This window comes from Typha angustifolia, chromosome 9 (genome assembly GCF_048772165.1).
Source record: "Typha angustifolia cultivar Huaian chromosome 9, ASM4877216v1, whole genome shotgun sequence".
In the NCBI taxonomy this organism is placed as follows: Eukaryota; Viridiplantae; Streptophyta; class Magnoliopsida; order Poales; family Typhaceae; genus Typha; species Typha angustifolia.
Genome location: NC_133247.1, coordinates 1,972,003 through 1,991,285, shown reverse-complemented (window position 1 = coordinate 1,991,285; position 19,283 = coordinate 1,972,003). Strand labels below are relative to the sequence as shown.

General features: G+C 38.1%; 3 protein-coding genes across 8 annotated transcripts; 1 reads left to right on the top strand and 2 right to left on the bottom strand.

Annotated features, from left to right (window-relative positions):
- Window positions 1-905: 905 nt before the first annotated feature.
- Window positions 906-3,297, top strand: LOC140767227 (probable serine/threonine-protein kinase PIX13). The gene is made up of 6 exons (XM_073107065.1): window positions 906-1,091; window positions 1,218-1,582; window positions 1,689-1,824; window positions 1,924-2,066; window positions 2,355-2,478; window positions 2,566-3,297. Exons 1-6 carry the CDS (start codon window positions 1,019-1,021, stop codon window positions 3,015-3,017), a joined length of 1,293 nt encoding a protein of 430 aa, XP_072963166.1. The 5' UTR covers window positions 906-1,018; the 3' UTR covers window positions 3,018-3,297.
- A 656-nt stretch (window positions 3,298-3,953) lies between these two features.
- LOC140767012 (protein NLP1-like) lies at window positions 3,954-10,835 on the bottom strand. Of its 6 annotated transcripts, none has more exons than XM_073106748.1 (8): window positions 10,716-10,835; window positions 10,107-10,602; window positions 9,625-9,687; window positions 8,654-9,551; window positions 8,211-8,258; window positions 7,089-8,130; window positions 4,311-6,034; window positions 3,955-4,221 (listed from the first exon to the last, which is right to left on the bottom strand). In XM_073106748.1, the coding sequence occupies exons 4-7, from the start codon at window positions 9,512-9,514 to the stop codon at window positions 5,181-5,183; spliced, it is 2,805 nt and encodes a 934-aa protein (XP_072962849.1). In that variant the 5' UTR covers window positions 9,515-9,551; window positions 9,625-9,687; window positions 10,107-10,602; window positions 10,716-10,835; the 3' UTR covers window positions 3,955-4,221; window positions 4,311-5,180. The 6 variants fall into 6 exon arrangements, with proteins under 6 accessions (XP_072962852.1, XP_072962851.1, XP_072962849.1 ...); XM_073106747.1 differs by having other exon boundaries at window positions 9,679-9,735; window positions 10,716-10,834; XM_073106749.1 differs by lacking the exon at window positions 9,625-9,687 and having other exon boundaries at window positions 10,716-10,834.
- Window positions 10,836-14,493: 3,658 nt separating this feature from the next.
- On the bottom strand, window positions 14,494-19,232 carry LOC140766952 (ubiquitin domain-containing protein DSK2a). Its single transcript, XM_073106667.1, has 8 exons — window positions 18,812-19,232; window positions 16,613-17,341; window positions 16,312-16,526; window positions 16,128-16,241; window positions 15,989-16,047; window positions 15,613-15,641; window positions 15,070-15,159; window positions 14,494-14,948 (listed from the first exon to the last, which is right to left on the bottom strand). Exons 1-8 carry the CDS (start codon window positions 19,017-19,019, stop codon window positions 14,800-14,802), a joined length of 1,593 nt encoding a protein of 530 aa, XP_072962768.1. The 5' UTR covers window positions 19,020-19,232; the 3' UTR covers window positions 14,494-14,799.
- Window positions 19,233-19,283: the final 51 nt, after the last annotated feature.

The window sequence follows — 19,283 nt, the reverse complement described above, 5'->3', positions numbered from 1 at the left end:
GATCCGGGAAAGATCTTTGCCAGTAAACTGTCGCTGTAGTTTAATAGTTGGGGTGATAACTATATATATATTTTGATGTTATTATGATTTATTTCTTGACTGGATCGTTGAAATTTCTCTTATTATTTTCTCCAAAAAGAAAGTTATGAAATGATAAATATTTAGAGAAAATATATTTTATCTCAGAGGTTTAACTCAATTGCCCCCTCCTATCGTCTAGATCATACTTTATTTTTGTAATCATATTTAACTAAATTATAAGTTGAAATTAAATACGTTTTTTAACACATTTAAAATAATAAAATATGATATATATTTTTATCATCTAAAATTTAATTAATATTTTATAAATGTATTAAGAAGTTTATTAAATCTTCAATAATTTTATCTATAATAAAAATATTCAAATTCAACGTGTGATTTGATTAAATACGATAAAAAAATTGAACAATTTCACTCTAGTCCATACACGGTTTGATTAAGTGCTCTAAGCTGAAGGACGGGGGAAGGGGATAGAGTATAATTAATCTAAATTTTAAAGATTAAATTATAGCAGATAAAGAATAATTCTGAGGTCGTTCAGGTATTCCTACACGTATAGCATCTTTTTATTATAAAGAATTTGCTCAACAGGAGTTGCTAACATGACGCCACCTCCATGTGTTGTTAGAGTTAGCTGGACCTTCGCCATCCAAGACCAAACAAGGTGAAAGCTAAATTAAGTAAAAAAAAGAAAACAAGATGAAAAGAGAAGCATCTTAACAAAAGATCATAATGATAACAAGATTTGACTTTGTCCGACAACGAGTTGAGGATAAAATTTGACGTAACGCCCTAGTGGTTGCACAAGAAGCAACAAATAGTGCGTTAAATAACCCCCTTCTCCACTCTCTTTCCTTTCGCCTTCTCCCATCTTTCTTTCCATTTTCCCCCCATTTCTCTCTCTCTCTCTCTCTCTCTCTCTCGCTAGAGCATAGAAGAAGAGACAATAAGGGAGACAAAGAGGAGCAGTGCAGACATGGGAAACTGCTTGGATGCGCCTGCGGCGATGAAGTATGTAAGCCCACCAAACACCCCATTCCCAGTTCAAGGTATTGCTGATGGAAAGATTACCAACTTTTCATTTCCCTAACACCTATTCTTGTCAATTTGGCTAGAAAGTTTGTTCTTTTTCTGCAAAAAAATATAAAAATTGGCTCTTTTTTGGTCAATGACAGGGCCCTCGTCGACAGAGGCTCCCAGTAGCGCATCCACGACCGAGAAGATCTCGAGCATCAGCGGCAGCGGCAGCGGCAGCAGCAGCTACGGGCAGTCGACGGGGAGCGGCGTCAGCGGCGACGACGCCTACCCCGAGGGCCGCATACTCGAATCGCCCAACCTCAGGATCTTCACGTTTGGAGAGCTGAGGAGCGCCACTAGGAACTTTAAGCCTGACACCGTTCTTGGCGAGGGAGGATTCGGAAGGGTGTATAAGGGATGGGTCGACGAGAAGACTCTGAATCCGACGAAGACCGGGGTCGGAATGGTGGTTGCCGTCAAGAAGCTCAACCCCGAGAGCGTCCAAGGATTACAAGAATGGCAGGTTACTAATCAAGATTTTTGATTTTTTTTTATTATTGTATTTTAATGTGATCATTTTGAGCGTTGACCAAATGAATGATTAGCTGTTGCTTCTCTTGGGATTGCAGTCTGAGGTGAATTTCTTGGGGAGGCTTTCGCATCCCAACTTGGTCAAACTCTTGGGTTATTGCGGGGAGGAGAAGGAGCTCCTCTTGGTCTACGAGTTCATGGCGAAAGGCAGCTTAGAGAACCACCTCTTTAGAAGTGAGTGGATTTTTTTTTTCTTTTGGTCAACTGTGGGATTAATTAGATTGCATTACAAACATTTTACTAATTAAAAGAGAAATCTCTTGTGTTGAGCAGGAGGTGGACCTCTGCAGCCACTCTCATGGAGCCTAAGGTTAAAGATCGCCATTGGAGCTGCTCGTGGGCTTGCTTTCTTGCATTCAGCTGAGAAGCATGTCATCTATAGGGACTTCAAGGCTTCCAATATCCTCCTTGACTCAGTAAGTTACTTCTATCCCTATCAATATATAAAGAGTAAATGATACTATATAATTATGCTATATACTTTAAACTTCAGTTGAAACATCTTAGATTTTTCATCCAAACATAAAATGACCAAACTATTGTAATCATCCTCAAATCATAACTATAGTTTTTTTGTGAATAATTAAGTCTTTTTTTCACATCTAAATTTAAGTTACGGAAGGTAAACTGTAATTTGCCAATTATTAAATACTCTCTTTATGGCATACCACTCATCAAATTGCTGCTTTCATGTCTATATCTAGTACTTTAATGCGAAGCTCTCAGACTTCGGGCTAGCAAAGAATGGTCCAACAGGTGGAGACACCCACGTCACTACTAGAGTTATGGGCACCTATGGATATGCTGCTCCAGAATATGTTGCTACTGGTATGAATTATTTGGGTCTCAATCAGCTAATAAGAGTTACATACTAGTCCTAATTAGTGTTACTAACGTTTGGTTTTCATCAATTAGGGCATTTATACGTGAAGAGTGATGTCTATGGATTTGGAGTAGTCCTACTAGAAATGCTCACTGGGCTCCGGGCTCTAGATAATAATCGCCCGAGTGGGCAGCACAACTTGGTGGATTGGGCCAAGCCGTTTCTATCAGATCGTCGAAAGCTGGCCCGTTTAATCGACCCGCGGCTCGAGGGCCAATATCCATCCAAAGGTGCAGTCCAGGCAGCCCAATTGACACTCCGGTGTCTTGCCGGCGACCCGAAAAGCCGGCCGTCGATGAAGGAAGTCGTTGACATTTTGGAGGACATCGAGTCGATGAGGAGCCGATCAAAACTGCCCGGGGATTCGTCCCCCCGACCAGCAAGCAGAAACCATGGGCCGGCCGCGGTGCACCACCGTTCGCCCTATCACGTGCCGGGCACCACACCTTCGCGGGCCGGTTACCAACCTCCAAGAGTAAGGTGACCATGGAAAGTTTTGGTCTAGTCCCTTGCAGATGAACCTACTACTTGTTTCTTGTTCAATCCTTTTTGCAAAGCAAAGTACTATGAGTTTTGAGTTTGGTATAGGCGTATAGCCTATATGCTGAATAGATATCAATGTGATATATATATATCTCTAAATGTAAACAATGTGAATGGTCTGTGTATAATTTATAGATATGCTTAATTACGTTAAGATTTTCACTAAGATTACAACTTCCATTTGCTACAAACTTACGTTTAGACGAGAGTCGGCATGAAACAATTGATCCCAGACACACCAGAGTGTTGTGCTGTGTACTTCGACATTAATGGGTGATATTGGTATTTTCCATCCCTTAAATTCATTCACCATGCAGATGTAAAAGAAGAGCATATTTCTACCTATGATTGTAATCCCTGTCCATCTTGGCAGATCGCACGACAAATCTAACCTGAAAACTTGAGACGTTGCCAATAGGAGCACTTGTCCTGAACACTCGAGGATGTTAGGTTGGACATACACATCGACTCTATGGGACAATACATTCTTCCGGCACTCTTCGCAACAGAGTGCATAGAATCCAAAGGGAACCAACAAACTTGTTAGCTATCAAATCCAGCAATTCTGGAAGGAGCTTTGACCAGTCACCGTCTCCGACAGCTATTGTTAATTGTAGTAGTGGAGAAGGACCCAAGTCAGGAAAGCTATCTTATTGTCCTCCGATAACTCCTAATGCTTATCGCGTACTCGATTGTCTACTCATTGTTAAACATCATCTATAGACAGTTAAAAGGTTCTAGCTTCGTACTACGAGTTGCTCCATAGAGAACTCTGGGAATTTTCTGAGGCTTATAAAATCTCTGTCCTGTAGTTTATGGGTGCATTCCGAATACAGAGTCTTGAAAGAGGAAATTATGAATCATACAATGAGCAGAAAGTGTATAAAGAACTGAAACATATCTTTATTATTGCAAAGAAAGCATGCCTCAAAACAGCAAACTGAACAACTTTTTAATCCTTAACATAATGGTACAGAGTTAAAGAATATGCGCAACAGACCCTTGAAAGACCAAATTTGGCAGCAACATACCAGACTTGGAACAATTCTTGACGGTCCGTCTGAAAGTTAATTACGAGACTTTTGTTCATGCATGAATTAGAACAACAGTGACGATTTCTTTAATTCTAATCTGCCTTCCACCTGCTGCCATATAAGGAAGAAGAGATGAGACTGCTGGTAATGCATAGTTCATACGGAACTATTTACAACAAGCGAGTATCAGTAATACTTACAGATTTACAACAAGCTAAGCATTTCTGGCATCAAGGAATTGTTGGGACAACAAACGTGGTGGACAATAAATTCAAATTACATCCAATTAGTTATCCTCTCTGATTATTGCCAATGAATCAACATATGTCAAGGGACTATTTTCCAGGAATTGGTATCATGTGAGGATGGCTCTGTTCTTACAAAACTGGTCATTTGTAACAGCCACTGTCTTGTATTTGGAATCCTGCACCTGATTAAGAACTTCTACAGGATCTGTTTCGCCTGCTAAGATGTTTCCTTCGGCTGAATTTCATTTACTGGACAACCTTACACTTCAGATGACAAAATTTTGAAGTGCAGTTAGATACAACAGAGCAACACCAAGGATTTATGTCCCCATCTTGTGTACTCCATCATCAAAGATACGGCTTGTATTATGTTATAATTATATCCAAGCAGAACAACAGAAAACCACACTGCTAGAATATACAATCCGGCATGAATGCATCCATATCAAGCATCACTAGTGTGCTTCAAGAAGAACCATTTACAGTGGAACAAAGTTATGCTGGACAACTTTACAAAATTGGGAGCATGTAATGATGTAAATGCTCTTGATGGACATGTACATGTATATCTCTAGAGGAGGTACCTGGATAACCATTCTCATATGCTGACCAAATATTCAGATGTACGATCTCCAGCTACAAGAGTAAAGGCCTCTATGAAGATCAACGATGGGCAATTCAAACTCTTGCAAACCACAATAAATTTTCTAAGCTAATCTCTAGCTCTTGAGTATCTTTGCAAAGTCACAACAAAGTATATGCAAGGATCCTTAAAATCAGTTAGCTCAGAGGATTGTTCTGAATGAGATGAAAGCTCAACTTTCATGACAACACTGTCCGTCCGAAGGAAGTTGTGATGCTTGGCTGTGCGCAATGATGCACAGAAATTTTTATTGTATGAGTACTAGATGATTTATATACATCAATGCACTCCTGCAGATCTGCATCACATGTTAATAGGACCCACTCTGATTCATCATCCAAATACTTCAGATTCACTGAACCTGCATCAGCAATATTAAACCGCTTTGCAATCTCCTCTTTCAGACTTTGTAAGCCCCAGGAAGGCTGCAGTTTTAGTATAACTTTCTCTTCCTCATAAATGGCTTTTATTTTCAGATAATCTTGTCTTTTCTGTGGCAAATGGGATAAATTTTCAGCAGTTCGATTCTCGGGCTTATGACTTTGGGATTGAGATAAAGAGTCTAATTTTTCTTCAGTTGACACTTCTACATGGTCTAGAGATTTGTTACACATGCCAGTCTGGTTGTTCTCCACTGTCATTTCTTGTTTGATTGTAAGTTGAGGAGCATTACCATCCTGTTTTATCCCACTGGAACATCCCGGACTAGAACTAGAGCTTTGACTACAGGAGGAAGAGGAAAGAGAATTTGAGCCAGAAGTGTGCGAGCTCAATCTGCCTTCTTGAAGACGAGTCATTTTTGAAGACTCCGGTTGATCATTTTGCTTCAATGCGGAAACAGAGGTACTGCCCTGAAAATCCTTGGTGAAATTTTCATATAGGGAGCTGAGGTGAAAGGTTCCTTCACGGCCATGGACAGAGTCGATAACCACTTGCAATTTCCTTAAGGAGCGCCCGACTTTCTTGATCTTTCGTGAAGGCCAACGATTAATCCCGTGCTGCCTGCATATCCTTTTCAGAGTAGTAGGGCACACTGAATGGTTGACAAGAAGAGAATATCTATGTCAACTCCACTTGATATTGTTTTGTATTATGCAAATCACAAGACAACGAGAAACACAACCAACTATTTCCAAGGATAAAACAAGAGTATATTACTAGCTTTTTCATGCTTTATACAGTTGATACATCTGCTTCCAATTTCTTACTCCTCGGTTGTCTCAGCTAGCAATCGGGCTTATATAGTTTCAGCCGACAACTGAACTCCATTTTCTCTTCTTTCTCCTCCTTTTTGGGAAATTTGTTCAGCAAATTCTCTTTATATTCCATTAATGCTAATCAAGGATTTCTCTGTTTGTATGGGCTCCAAAATGTTTTCTCAATTTCACGAGTCTGTTTTTCCTCTTGATATGCAAACCGTATTAAACTTTCAATATTTAAGACTCAAAGTTCTCCTAAACATGATGGAATATTTATGAGTTTGATTTTGAGTATTTCCCGATATTATGCCCTTCCCTACAGTGAATTTAGGTTGCTTTCTCAATTTTTGGTTCAAGCTGATTTATGTGATGCATTATTTAGCAATTATAATACCTAGCAATCATACAATTCACCATTGACTTTTCAAACACCCAAGTAATACATATTATGAAACCAAATATGTCAACTCTGTAGATATGTCCTAAAAGGCTACATACACAAAAGATTTTACACAATATCCAGTTAAACTTTCCTTCTTTTGTACAAGCAACTGTGCCTCCCATTGGAACGGCTATGGTTGTGTTAGATGATTTATCTTAATAAATGCATTATGAAGTATCTGAATTGATTTTTCACAATAATTACAAACTTAAAGAGTATCCCACTAGATGTTCTTTGCCATCAGTTCCAAAACACTTACATTAGAGCATGGTCCATCATATTGTAATAGCATACCGGTATTGCAAAACCAACATGAAATGGCTTTTAAAATTCTATATCTAAGAAAACGAAAATTTCAGCATAATAACATGGACAGTGAGCTGTCGAGCTGCTAAAAGGCATAAATCACAATTAATATGGGCATCTCACAAGAAGATTAAGATTACCTCCAAGGTTCTTTGCGGCATCTTTTAGGCTACCGGCAAAATGTTTTCGAAGATCTTCCAGACTGATAGTCTTCTCTGTCTTAGCACGCCGTTTCTCTGATGCTTTCTCAGAAATAGACACACTAGGTTCAATTGGAAAAGAACTATAAACAGTTGAGTCTTTAAATAGATCTTCTTGGTGATGGCTGAACCCTGAGAAAATGTCTCCAGAAGGCAATACCGCCTTTGAGGGATCCCAGTGAGTTGTGACATTGAATCCTTCTTCCTGCTTACTAAATTGCAATGGCATACAAGAGCGAACCACAGTCCTTTCTCCCTTTTGTTGAGCCTCCATGATACTTGTGATCCATGATGATACACCTTCAGTAATTCCTACATCTGAAGTTCCTACTTGAAGATTGCTGTTACTGGTTGGCTCTCTATCATCCCCAGGGATAACTTTACTAAAAAAGATATCTCGGTTGAATAGTTCATTAGCTTGTGACAGAGCCTCATCCTCCAGCTCCTTGGTTGTGACAACCCGTAAGCTCTGGCATATTTGTTGTATGGTAATGGACAAGGAATTAAGTATCAGTTTCTGTTCTTCACCATCTATGCAATCGATTGGCAAGAAGAATTCCAGAACAAAGTCTGCATTGCCAGTATTGATGCTTCGTAATCGGATAGCAACTGCAGCCCTCAAGCAAAACAATTTAGCATGATGAGACAGAGGATACTCTATCTTGCTGAGAGCAGTTATGTCTGGAAAGAAACAAGGTTCATTTGTTATAAATGCTTTGCCGGCCACACCTTGACCTCTAAATAGATGGTGCTCAGAGCATGCCTGTTGAAAACCAACCATGCTGGGATCCTGCACATAGCAAGCTTGATCAACAGTGGATATACAGTCCTTATAGTTTTCATCAGAATGGCGACTTCCCCTTTTACCCTGTTGATTGCATGAAATCCAAGTTTGAGCTAATGGTAATCTATGGGTGTGACAAGCAGCTCTTAGGACCTCTTGTATCTCTGGTAAAGCAGCTTGGTACGAATCATTACTCACCTGACAAAGAAGAAGCATGATTCATTACTAATGGAACATGCTTGACTGGAATACTATGTTTGTGGGGTCTGTCTACTCACTCTTACATGGGGAATGCTTAAAACTCCAGAACTTCTAAAGTCAACTGCCTGCAATGGAAGTTTTAATTAGACTTGGACACAAAAAGAAGAGAGAGCTAAATAGATTAGTTCATCTATCACTTGTTGACCTATTAAGAAGAAGAATTGGACTTGCATGCAGCTGTCTTTTATACTTGACCAATAAAATTAAAATGCCAACAAAACTTAATGCATATGAGTAAAAGCTTATCAAAGAAGAGAAGAGTAACAGTTTAGCCAGTCCGAGTTAGTAGTCCTTCTAAGCTACTCATGTAATTCATAATAAAGACAAAGGATAGGCAGAAGGTAAGAGAACCAAGTAAAAGAAGATGAGAATCGAAAACTCGTAAACAAACTCAGGATTCTAAGATTACACCCCCATACGGCAAACACTATAGTCGAAAAGTAGTAAAACTGAAAAATACCTGAAGAGCGTTGCAGATTTTCTCGAGTTCCATACTATAATTGATCTTTTGGGTAGTCATTATAAGCTCCAAAACCCCTAAGCAAGACCTGCTGTCTTTCTCAAAAATGGGCAGAGCGATGGTGCCCCGAATATCATAGCGTTGAGCATGATTAATCCTAGGATATTCATAGCTGTTAAAGTATCGAACATCCGGTGTCCATTCTGGTACCTTCCCCAGAAAAACACGGCCTGGCAATCCCAACGCCTCATTTGAGTTCTCATCAGCTGAAAAATGGTAACTCATTGACACTGACCTATAATTCACAAGCCTTTCACAGTTCACATCAAGCGAGAAAGGCTGGCCACAAGTTGTAAGAACTTGCCGATCTCCTATCCGAGTAGGAACCCACACCTGAACAAGGAAATCACCATCTCTCTGCGACTCCTTAATGTAAGTAAGGGCACGAATCAATCGATCTCTCACACTGACGATGGGGCCTCTTGGCTGAAACCACCAATCCATGCTCGAATCATATCCAGGACCAGGACTCTTCAACACTAATTCATTCATTTGTATTGCTTGGGACATCAGCATCTGGTTATCATGCGAAGTTAGACTCGTGGAGAAAACCAACCTCTCTGTATCATCTAAATTATCATTTTCTGGCAGCAGTGGATTAGGGCTATCATTGTTTATCTCAAAGACGGGTGAAAACCCTGAAGAACCAAATGGACTCAAGGAAGAGGAGCTCCCCTGCTGCAAGAAATCTGAGCAATCGAAGCCTGACTCTAGTAACAACTCATCCATGAGATCCAAATCCTCAGCTTCTGAGATGCTCCGCCCCAGGAATCCATCGGCCGGCGCAATCGAATTCTCCATCCCAAGATATCTTCAGAACCCCATCAGACAAAACAAACTGCAACCAAAATCACTAAAATCTATCAAAATTTGTTCTTGGTAGAGAGACTCTCAAAATGGAAAATCCCTACCTGTAGAAGGAAAACAAAAACTGACAAGCGAATCAAGAGAACGAAAAGTCGCACCTTTTTTTTCTGCGGCAAACAAGAAGAAGAGCAATGAGTGTTCCTCCCCTTTCAAGTCTAAGTGGCAGGAACATCAAAAATCAACAGAAGAAAGGAAGGGTAAAGAAATCTGAAGTGGGGAAGCAAATGGCAACAAGAAAACTAAATTGCGCAGGCCCACAAATACATCTATCTCTTTGGAAGAATTTAGGACCCACTGTTGAAAACAAATCCAACTTGCATAAAAGGATCAAAGAAAAGGTGGACGCTTTCTGAGGATTATTCCAAGATGGTGTTTTTTTTTTTTTTTTTAACCCCTTTCCTCCCAGGTTAAAGCATCAGATGCCAGAAATCACATATTAAGGCTCATTTAAGAGAGGATAGCAATAAGAGAGACTACTAGTGTTAGAAGCCAACAAAAGTGCGATAAAACAGTGCTTGTTTCTCACCTGCCGAGTGGATCTCTTCCCTTGTTTATCTCCGTGATGCCCACAAGATACCACCTTCCATGTACTCAAGACTTTCTTTTTTCAAGTGAATCCTCGTGATGGATGGGTTTATTGTTATCTTCTTCTGCCTTATGGTAACGATGGGATCCTCTTCTCCAAGGGCCCCACGAGCCATGGACTTTCCCCATCATCGCCCCAATTGGATGACCAAAGTCAACTGCACACACCGGTGGAGGCGGGGAAGAAGGGGAGATTCCAGGGCAGGAGGGTAGAACGGGGAAAGCTCATGGTTGGAGGAGGAGAAAAGAGGTGACACCAAGACAGTGATTGGTAGTTTTCTTATTGTGGGGGCGGCAGGAACAGGCAGATTTCTGGGACAAATTTTACTCCCAAAAATGGAGAATTTTTTCATTCTGGGAACCTCAGGAGGTGGAGGTGGGATTCCGAGTACAAGATTCTTTCTCCTTGTGGATCCCAAAAGGATTTTTCTCCTACCCTTTTAAGATCATTAAAACCGGTCAGCTTTTAATGATTACATAAGTACAAATTATGACTTTTGATCAAACTAATATTACAGCAAATATATATTTACTAAGAAGTAAGCCATACGGGTAGGAAGGACCGACAGCGATCATCGGGCTTGAACGACGGCGAGGCTCAGGTTAGAGATTTTAGAGAGAATAAAGTAGTAGCTAAGAAAATTACTATAGAGTAGTTTGTGAAAGAAAGAGTGCTGAAACCCTAGAAAGTGCCGTTTGTCTGATCCTATTCCTTTTCCTTTGTCAAAGGGTTGGTTTGATGGTAACGGTGTAGGAAAAGGGGAACCAGTTACAAATTAGTATGATTATTGACTTAACCGTTTAATTATGAGTTAAATATCTATTGGTGAGGAGTGAGGATCGTGGGCCCCACTGCTGATGTAAACCCTTCGATCGATCGGAACTATTTGAATAATTGAGTTAATTTATATTGTGATTTATTATACGACATACGAAGAAGAAAAAGAGGATGAGTTGTTATCTATTCCAAATATCTGTCATTTAATTCTAGAAAAAAGAGAGCAACAAATATACTCGGCTTAAACATTCCATAGATCGTGATCTGTTAATGATATTAAAAAAAATAAAAATGCTGAGTTGTGATTATTAAATTTTCTATCTATTTATTTCAAAGTCAATGGCTTCTTTGATATTAAATTTCTCAAGCTCAAGTATGAGGCAGTATAGTGGACATGAAACGAATACCAGCACATTGTTTTTCTCCATCTCCTTGTAAGCTTTTAGAACGTTTAAATTTTTATATTTAGAAAAATATAAATATAATACTTTGCTTTATAATGTAATTATAATTTATATCATATATTTTAAAAAAAACACCATAAATTATATTTAAATTAAATAAAAATATTTTATTTTTAAAATAACTAAAATTGATTTTACTATGACTTGGTTGAGAATATTTTTATAATTTTTTTAGTTTAGTTAACTTAACTCAAAGATTTGATTATGTTTAACTAACTACTCTAACAAAAAGTGTTTTCTGTACTTATTCGCTAAATCTTAAGGCTTGATTTATAAATAATAAAAATATAAGGTGTAAATCATAATTTTATTAAAAGACAGGGTGTTATATACAAATTTTCTCTTATTTTTATTATCATTCATATATTAACATAGTGATATTTATCGTTAATTAACTTAAGATAGGTATGTGATAACTGTCCATTAAGAAAATGAACGGCGATGTATTTTCGAGATATTAAATATAAATAAATATATTTTAATAAAATTCTACAAAGAAGGTTAATATTAATCTTATAATTAGTGGGTTAATGGAGCACGCAACTATGGGAAGTGAATCGGATTTCAACTCCTCGGCTTGTGTGGGAATCACCAACTCATCAATGGGAATCTCGTCACGGATTCCAATGCGGCATTTGATTGGATGAAGCTTATTACGAACCCCTAAAGTCATAGATTAAGAGATACGTGAGAAGATTAATTAAGTAACTATCGCTCTCCCAGATTCTGGAAAAGTACTCTAATCCCCAATTCCAGTTGCTAAGCCGTTTGTTTATTCCCAAGCCCACATAATTGATTGATTTGGTGGATTGCTTTGATCTGCTCCTCGTTCGATTGCACAATAATTAGTGACACGTGTTGGGTTTTGGTTTATTAATTATCGTATTCTGTGTACACTTGTATTAGTTTAACGAGGTTAATTATAGTAGTGATTATTAGTCAATTATTCCAAAATTTTATATAGAGTTTATATTAGACAAGGGTGAGGGACGACGTAAGAGAGAGAGAGAGAGAGAGAGGAGAGAGAGAGAGAGAGAGAGAGAGAGAGAGAGAGGAGAGAGGAGTGGTGGACATTTATATTTTGTCCCATTTGCAAGTTAGGGTCAAGAAAGAGATCTCTTTAATTAAAGGGAATAAGAAAGACTAGGTATCTTAAACAAAGAATAAGTTTGATGGAAATATTGCAAATAAGATGCTTTTGGACGTGTATGAGAAAGAATCTAATTTACCCAATGATTTGTTCTTTTTATGTGAAGGGTTTCTTTTTAAATATACATTTATAACCTCCACACAATAAATTTAGATGCTTTAGATTTTAATTTAGAAAAAATTGATTGGAAATACCTTGGGTTATATTTTTATTATCATTAACACTTCGAGTTAGATTTAACATAACAACATTTGATGGAATAAATAATATTTTGTTAATTTTGAAATTAATAAAATTAAGTACCTAAATTATCACTCATCATCTAGAATTTTCTCTGTTTTTAGGTTTATATGTACAGTTAAGTTAACTAACATAGATAATTATTTTTAGTAAAATAAAAAACTAATATCAGATGTTTTTAATGATCAATTCTAAATACAAAATACCCATAAGATAAGACGTAAATAATAATAAAAGTAAAATGCATGATGATTGTCAAAAAATAACCTGAATAAAATTTATACAGAAATTACTAGTATGATTTTCTTTACAAATAAATATAAAAATTAAAAAAAATATAAATAAATAAGTGAATATTGAGGGGTATTCATGGGAAAAATCCTAATGCGAAAGGATTTAGTAAGACTTAGGAGTAGCCTATACGTACGTACGGTGTAAGCAAGGTTAAATATCTACGTCTTTCAACATTTTTTTAATAAAATTTATAAGAGTGGTATCGTACGGTAATTGACAAATTGTCGACATTAAAGAGCATTACGTATATAGATTAGTCTACGGTTCCTAATTAACAAGTTTAATCGAAGTCCATCACGTAATAAGAGGATAGAGAGATGAAGCCTCGCAGTGCTCCCCAGAAGGACGGCAATAGTTGCTCAGATAAGTGTAAACGGAAAGGGTCAAATGAAAAAATAGAGAAAAAAATTTGGGATGTAATGTGGCAAAGTTAATAATTAAAGAAGGGTAATGTGGCAAAGTTAGATTCCACGACGATTGAGGAGGAATGGTGGGTTTAGTTTATTATCTAATGAGATTCTAAACCCATAGTTTAGAGCTAGCTACACAGTTGTTCCAGACTAATATTAAAGTTGGTTGGTTAAAGAAAGATATATTAGTAGTTAATTGAATGCTAGCTAGTCAAAGAAGGAACAAAATAAGAGATCGCAAACACATCCAGTCTATGTAAACAATTTTGAGAAGTCCATACATTATGGCAAATATTCTCTAATCCTGCATATATATATGTATAGAGAGAGAGAGAGAGAGAGCAAAGAAGCAGGAGAAACTTGATAAAAAGAACTTCATTAAATCCTATAACAAACATATAAAATTAAGTACAAGCATCATACTAGTCATAGAATCATATTTTTGCAACCAATTGTTTGTAAACTATTGACAACTACATTATAAACTATTTGTTCTCTTTCTCATGCTCTCTTTCCTGTGGGAAAATTTGAAAACGTCTCTTCTCCAACTTTAACATAAAATCTGTAGCCCAACTCACATATAGGGACGTCTGAATCAACCACATACGTATGAATATAAGAAACTGCATTATTTTAAATCAGTTTATGTTGACAGATAAATTTATAAATCTGCTAAACTGTGGGCTTACAACAAAGTGAACGGATGCCATAATCGAAGTTCATGAATTATGTTTCTGCATGTAGGTCGTTCTCCTTACGACCTCTTTTAGATATAAAAAGGGATCAATGGGTCTCACAGGAAATAAATAAAAGAGAAGTACTTCCAAAGAAATGAAACAGAACCAGAACCCTGTGATAAATGACATGTCACTTATTTCTGAAGTTTCTGGGTTAAGTGGATTGATAGAATTTGCTTTATTAATGTCAGTTTGGATCATGTCTAACATAACAATCGCAAACCAAGCATATTACATCAGATAGAGAAGATACGATTCAAGCAAATATTTAAAGTCTTTCACATATAAAGCAGAGTAAACATCCAGGAGCAGAGATCTAACACAGGCTTATAAGATAAATCTGTATGTACAATATTTAGTGTATCAAAATATGTAGAAGAACACAACAAAGGCTCAAAGCATGAGAAGTTTTTAACTGCCCAGTTTATTCCTCATCTGAAACAGTGGCTGAATCTTTGTCTTGAAATCTTGAGAAGTATAAAATCGGTTGATCTGGCTATTCTTACATGCGCATATGATGAAGGCCATGATGATAGAAAGACATTACAAATTCATAATTATCTATTGGCCAAGGTTCCTAAGAAGCCGCTCTACTGCAGCATGGACATTCCCAGCAGTGGCACTTAATGCTCGGATATTCTCCTGAGTATCGAAGAAACCCATTTCTTGAAGCTGGGATAGTTGAGTTGCATATAGTTCTTCCGGTGGCACTGGATAGTTCAAAAGAAAAGCCTTGTAAGTAGGCAATTTAGTGCAGGCAGGCATCAAGGGAGATGAAAGACTACTAATTATTATCAGACATAAACATCAATACTAGGATAGAAATGCAACCATTAGATGTATTAGGAACACCAAGACCTCCGCCTCCAAGTCCACCAAGCATGTTCATCAATAATTCCAGACTAGCATTGCCTGCCATGCCTGCATGTAACATGCCCGTTAAAACAAATGAAGATTTATGACAGTTGATTAACTTGGATAAGAAGGGAATCAATTTGATCTATCAGTTCAACATTCAACAATAAGAGTCATAAAAAAAAGATTAGATATCTCAGTAATATGTGAAATTCCCTGAAATAAAATGGTGAAAAAGAATATAAACAAGTATATGAGAAGATAAAGGGGACAAGGAAAAAACTTGCACTGCTAGCACAGCATATACCAGATGTGCAGGCACCAGGCTCTTCTGGCTATCCAGGACTTCAAAGGCATATTTTACTACGCTATAAAAAAAAAAATGCAACCAATGTGCTTTGCGGCCTTTATCCATCATATAGATATCTATGATCTACTATAAAAGATTGTATGATAAAATGACAAGAGAAGAGAAAAAAGTAGTAGTCCATAGCACAACTTGAAGCCAACAATAATCACCTGTGCCACCGCCTGTCTGGTTTTGTTCCCTGCAGCAAATAGAACACATGAGAGTAAAGCATTACAAGAAGACTAATCCCAAAAGATACAAACAAATAAGAAAACAATTATAAAACATTGACCATGCAATTGTTTTTCACAAAACCTAACACTTGGAGCAACAACTATTGCAAGTGATCTAAAGCAAAAAGAAGAAAAAAAGAGGGAAAAAAGAACAGGAAAATGGGAGTTACAGAAACAAGCTAGGGATCATCGACCACCTATTAGACATCACGTTCCGATGTTTCATAGGAAAGAATGTGTTAAATATCTGACAGAAAAAAGACACTTCCAGGAGAGTATATGAGTAGGTTCAAAAATCAGTGAAGCCACTTACTGGCTTGACTGCTGCCGTCCAAACTGGGATAGAAAAGACTGTTGGAAGGTTAGCAGTTGCTGCAAGGAAAGTCCAATTAGTTCTCACTGAAGGACGCGAAGACTAAAGAGCCTAAAATCTTATCAAGATTCAAATATACCTGCATTGTCTCAGGAGACATAAGCTGGCGAAGAAATTCAGGATTCTGAAACATCTCTCTTAATTGAGTATTGGACTCTAGCAGGCTACGCATACTGGGATTGACGCTAAGCATCTAGTAATAACCGAGAACCACAATATAAGAAATCTCATATTAAGGCTAGAACATGTAACGTAGCATATACCTGGTTCATAGACTGAGGATCAGAAAGCATGCTCTGCATCATCTGAGACATTGCCGGATTTTGCAAAACCTGACTTAGAATGGAAGGATCCTGCACACCACCAATCATGTTCTCCAAATCGGGCAAACCCAGGCCTCCTAACCCAGCAGTTCCAGCTGCCCTTGTGTCAGCTGCAGGAGCTGATCTGGTGTTATTCCCTGCCTGTGCACCTCCATCTGCCAAAAATAAGTTCGCAAATGACTGGATGAAAACATAGATTCACATGAACAACTACAAAAATACTGGAGCATGTGACACTTACTATTGGTGCTCCAAGGATTTGGAAGTGGGTTAGTATTTGGAGCAGGAACCCCTGTTGTAGCTTCTGAGCTGGCAGTTGGTGGATTTGTTGATGGGTCTCTGGTTTGATTAGCTCCCTGGTTTCCCAAGAGAGCTGCAAATGGATTTGAGCTTGCATTACCTTCTGCAGCCATTGTTGTTGCATTCAGAAAAGGCTCCTGGACAGTTTCATACATGCGCCTAAGCATGTTAAACCCTTCTGGAGAAGACTCAATATTGCTCATAGCTCTGTCCGTGTTCCTCATCATCTCTCTCATGAGTTCAGGATTCCTAGCTGCTTCAAGTGTCTGGCGGAGAGTATTTGGATCATTAAGGATGTGAGCAAGATCAGGATTTCGGTCAATGATCTCACGCATTTGTGGATTGTTCATGATTATATTACGCATTAGATCAGGGTTATTCATGAGACTCTGTATGACGGGCATGTTCATTATATCCCTCATCATGTTGGGATTCTGCGTAAGCTGTTGATGCATCTCATCAAATTCTGGAATTCCAGACCCAAATAGGCCTGAAGCCCCATTGCCGGCCAACCCATTAATACCAAGGCCTGGAAATTGCGAACCTCCAGAACCAACTGATGTACTGTTGGGAGTCCTTGAAGCTCCAAGATTAGCTGAAGCTGTTGCAGCTGTTGCAGCTGATGAGGCGACACCACGAACCAAGTGAATAGTGTGATCTGACTCCACACCTTACCACAAAAATGTGTGAATGGTCAGACAGCAAATAATTATTAGCCCAAGAAGGGAAGCCAAAGTAGTGAACAGGAAAGTAATATAAAAATGGATAAGGTTCAAAGAGAAGTACATCAGTTGCTTGTACTGAGATGAATTACTGTAACACAAATCAAGAGACATGATTAAATTGAATACCATCAGATGCAAATCTGTGCACCTTATTAGTTATAAGTACTGGTTTCCTCCATGTGTTGCTAAAATATATGATTAAAGAACTGTGATAAAATTGACGTCAAGATTTCAAATGAAATGATTACAAAAATAATGCATTGATATCAAAGGATTATTCTGAAGTCTGAACTACAAGAAGCACATGGATTAATTAGCCTATGCATAAAAAATGACTAAAGAAGTCACAGATTCCCTAGATTCCTAACAAAATCCGAAGTCAAACAAAGAACTTAAAGTATGGCCACAAGTAACATAGGGCTAGGCCAATTAATATCAAACTTCAATGGCAATACAGAAATGAGGTCAATCAATCAATCTTATTATCTTATCTATTGGTATAGAACTATAGATACTGTGTAATGAAGAAACATAACAAAATGGATCAAATCCTGAGTACATAATCAAGATTCAACCCCTAGTCCAACAAAAGAATCAAGAAAATCATTGGAAAACGAATGTTGAGTAATTTTCCTATTCAGGACTTCCTCTAAATCATCTACAGAAACCTAGAGTACAAACTTATGTATCATATATTTTCAGGTGACAAGTTTGCAGTTAGAATCATAATAAAAGATACGATTACCAATGCCTAAACAATGAAGAAATGGCGTACATTTCATAGTATCAGGGTTATCTAGTTATGGACATCTGTAGTTACTAATCACTATTCCAATTTCACTAGGAGAGAAATTCTTGTTGCTACAACAAAAACATTTATCATGTACTACTGCAGGCTTCCTGTAATTTGTAAAACATATGAGGTTACTTGGAATTGAAAAAAGAAAAAGAGAACAGAAAAACGCAATCTGTGCTACCATTCAAAAATAGAAGACAATCACTTTTATGACATCACAAGCTGTCTGACTAACTTGCAAAAGTTCACTAAAATTTTGTAAATCAAATTCGACGATCAAATGTATGCAAGAAAACCAATAGAAGGGAAAAAATAAGAACCATAATTTCCCAAATTAAATTGTCAATTCTACAGTCCCTATAGTTCTTAAATCGGACAAAGTGTGTGTTACAAAACAAAAATAGATATTTTCAAGAGAATCCTTACTGCCACATTCATGAAAAAGTAACAACTAAAACCTAAATTTAGGATTAAAAAAAAAACTATTACCAAAATAAGGACGCATAGCAATAAGATCCGAATTTTATACACCCAAACTTTTACCCCAATATACATCTAATCGAACAATATTAACCGATCAGATCCAAGGGAAGAAGGAAGCGAGAGGGGGAAAACGAACCGTAGCTCGTGAGGGTTTGTTCGTCCTTCAAGATCCGACCTTTATAGATCAGGCGCTGCTGCTCCGGCGGCACCTCGCTATTCACGGCGATGAGGGCCTTGAAAGCCCCGACGGTGGCCCCCAGGTCCGTCTGCACAGAGAACTTGGAGCCATTGGAGCACCTCACGTGGACGGTGGCCTCCTTCCCAGAATCGCCTTCACCACCCATGGCGGAGGAAAACCTAAACCTAGGCCGAGGCGAATCGGGTTCCGATCCGACCGCTTAGCCGAGTACGAGAGGAGATGGCGAGGAGAGTAGTTGTGCGGTGCTTCGAGAAGCCCTAATCAAATCCCCCCCTTTTGGCTTCCTCTGCGGCTTTTGGTTTCCGGAGGAAAGGGAAGAGAGGGTCGAGAAGGGGGAAGGGATCGAGAGATGCCTTCGCTTGCCGGCTAAAATAGGAAATGAAATTAGTGATGAAATACGTGACGGAGC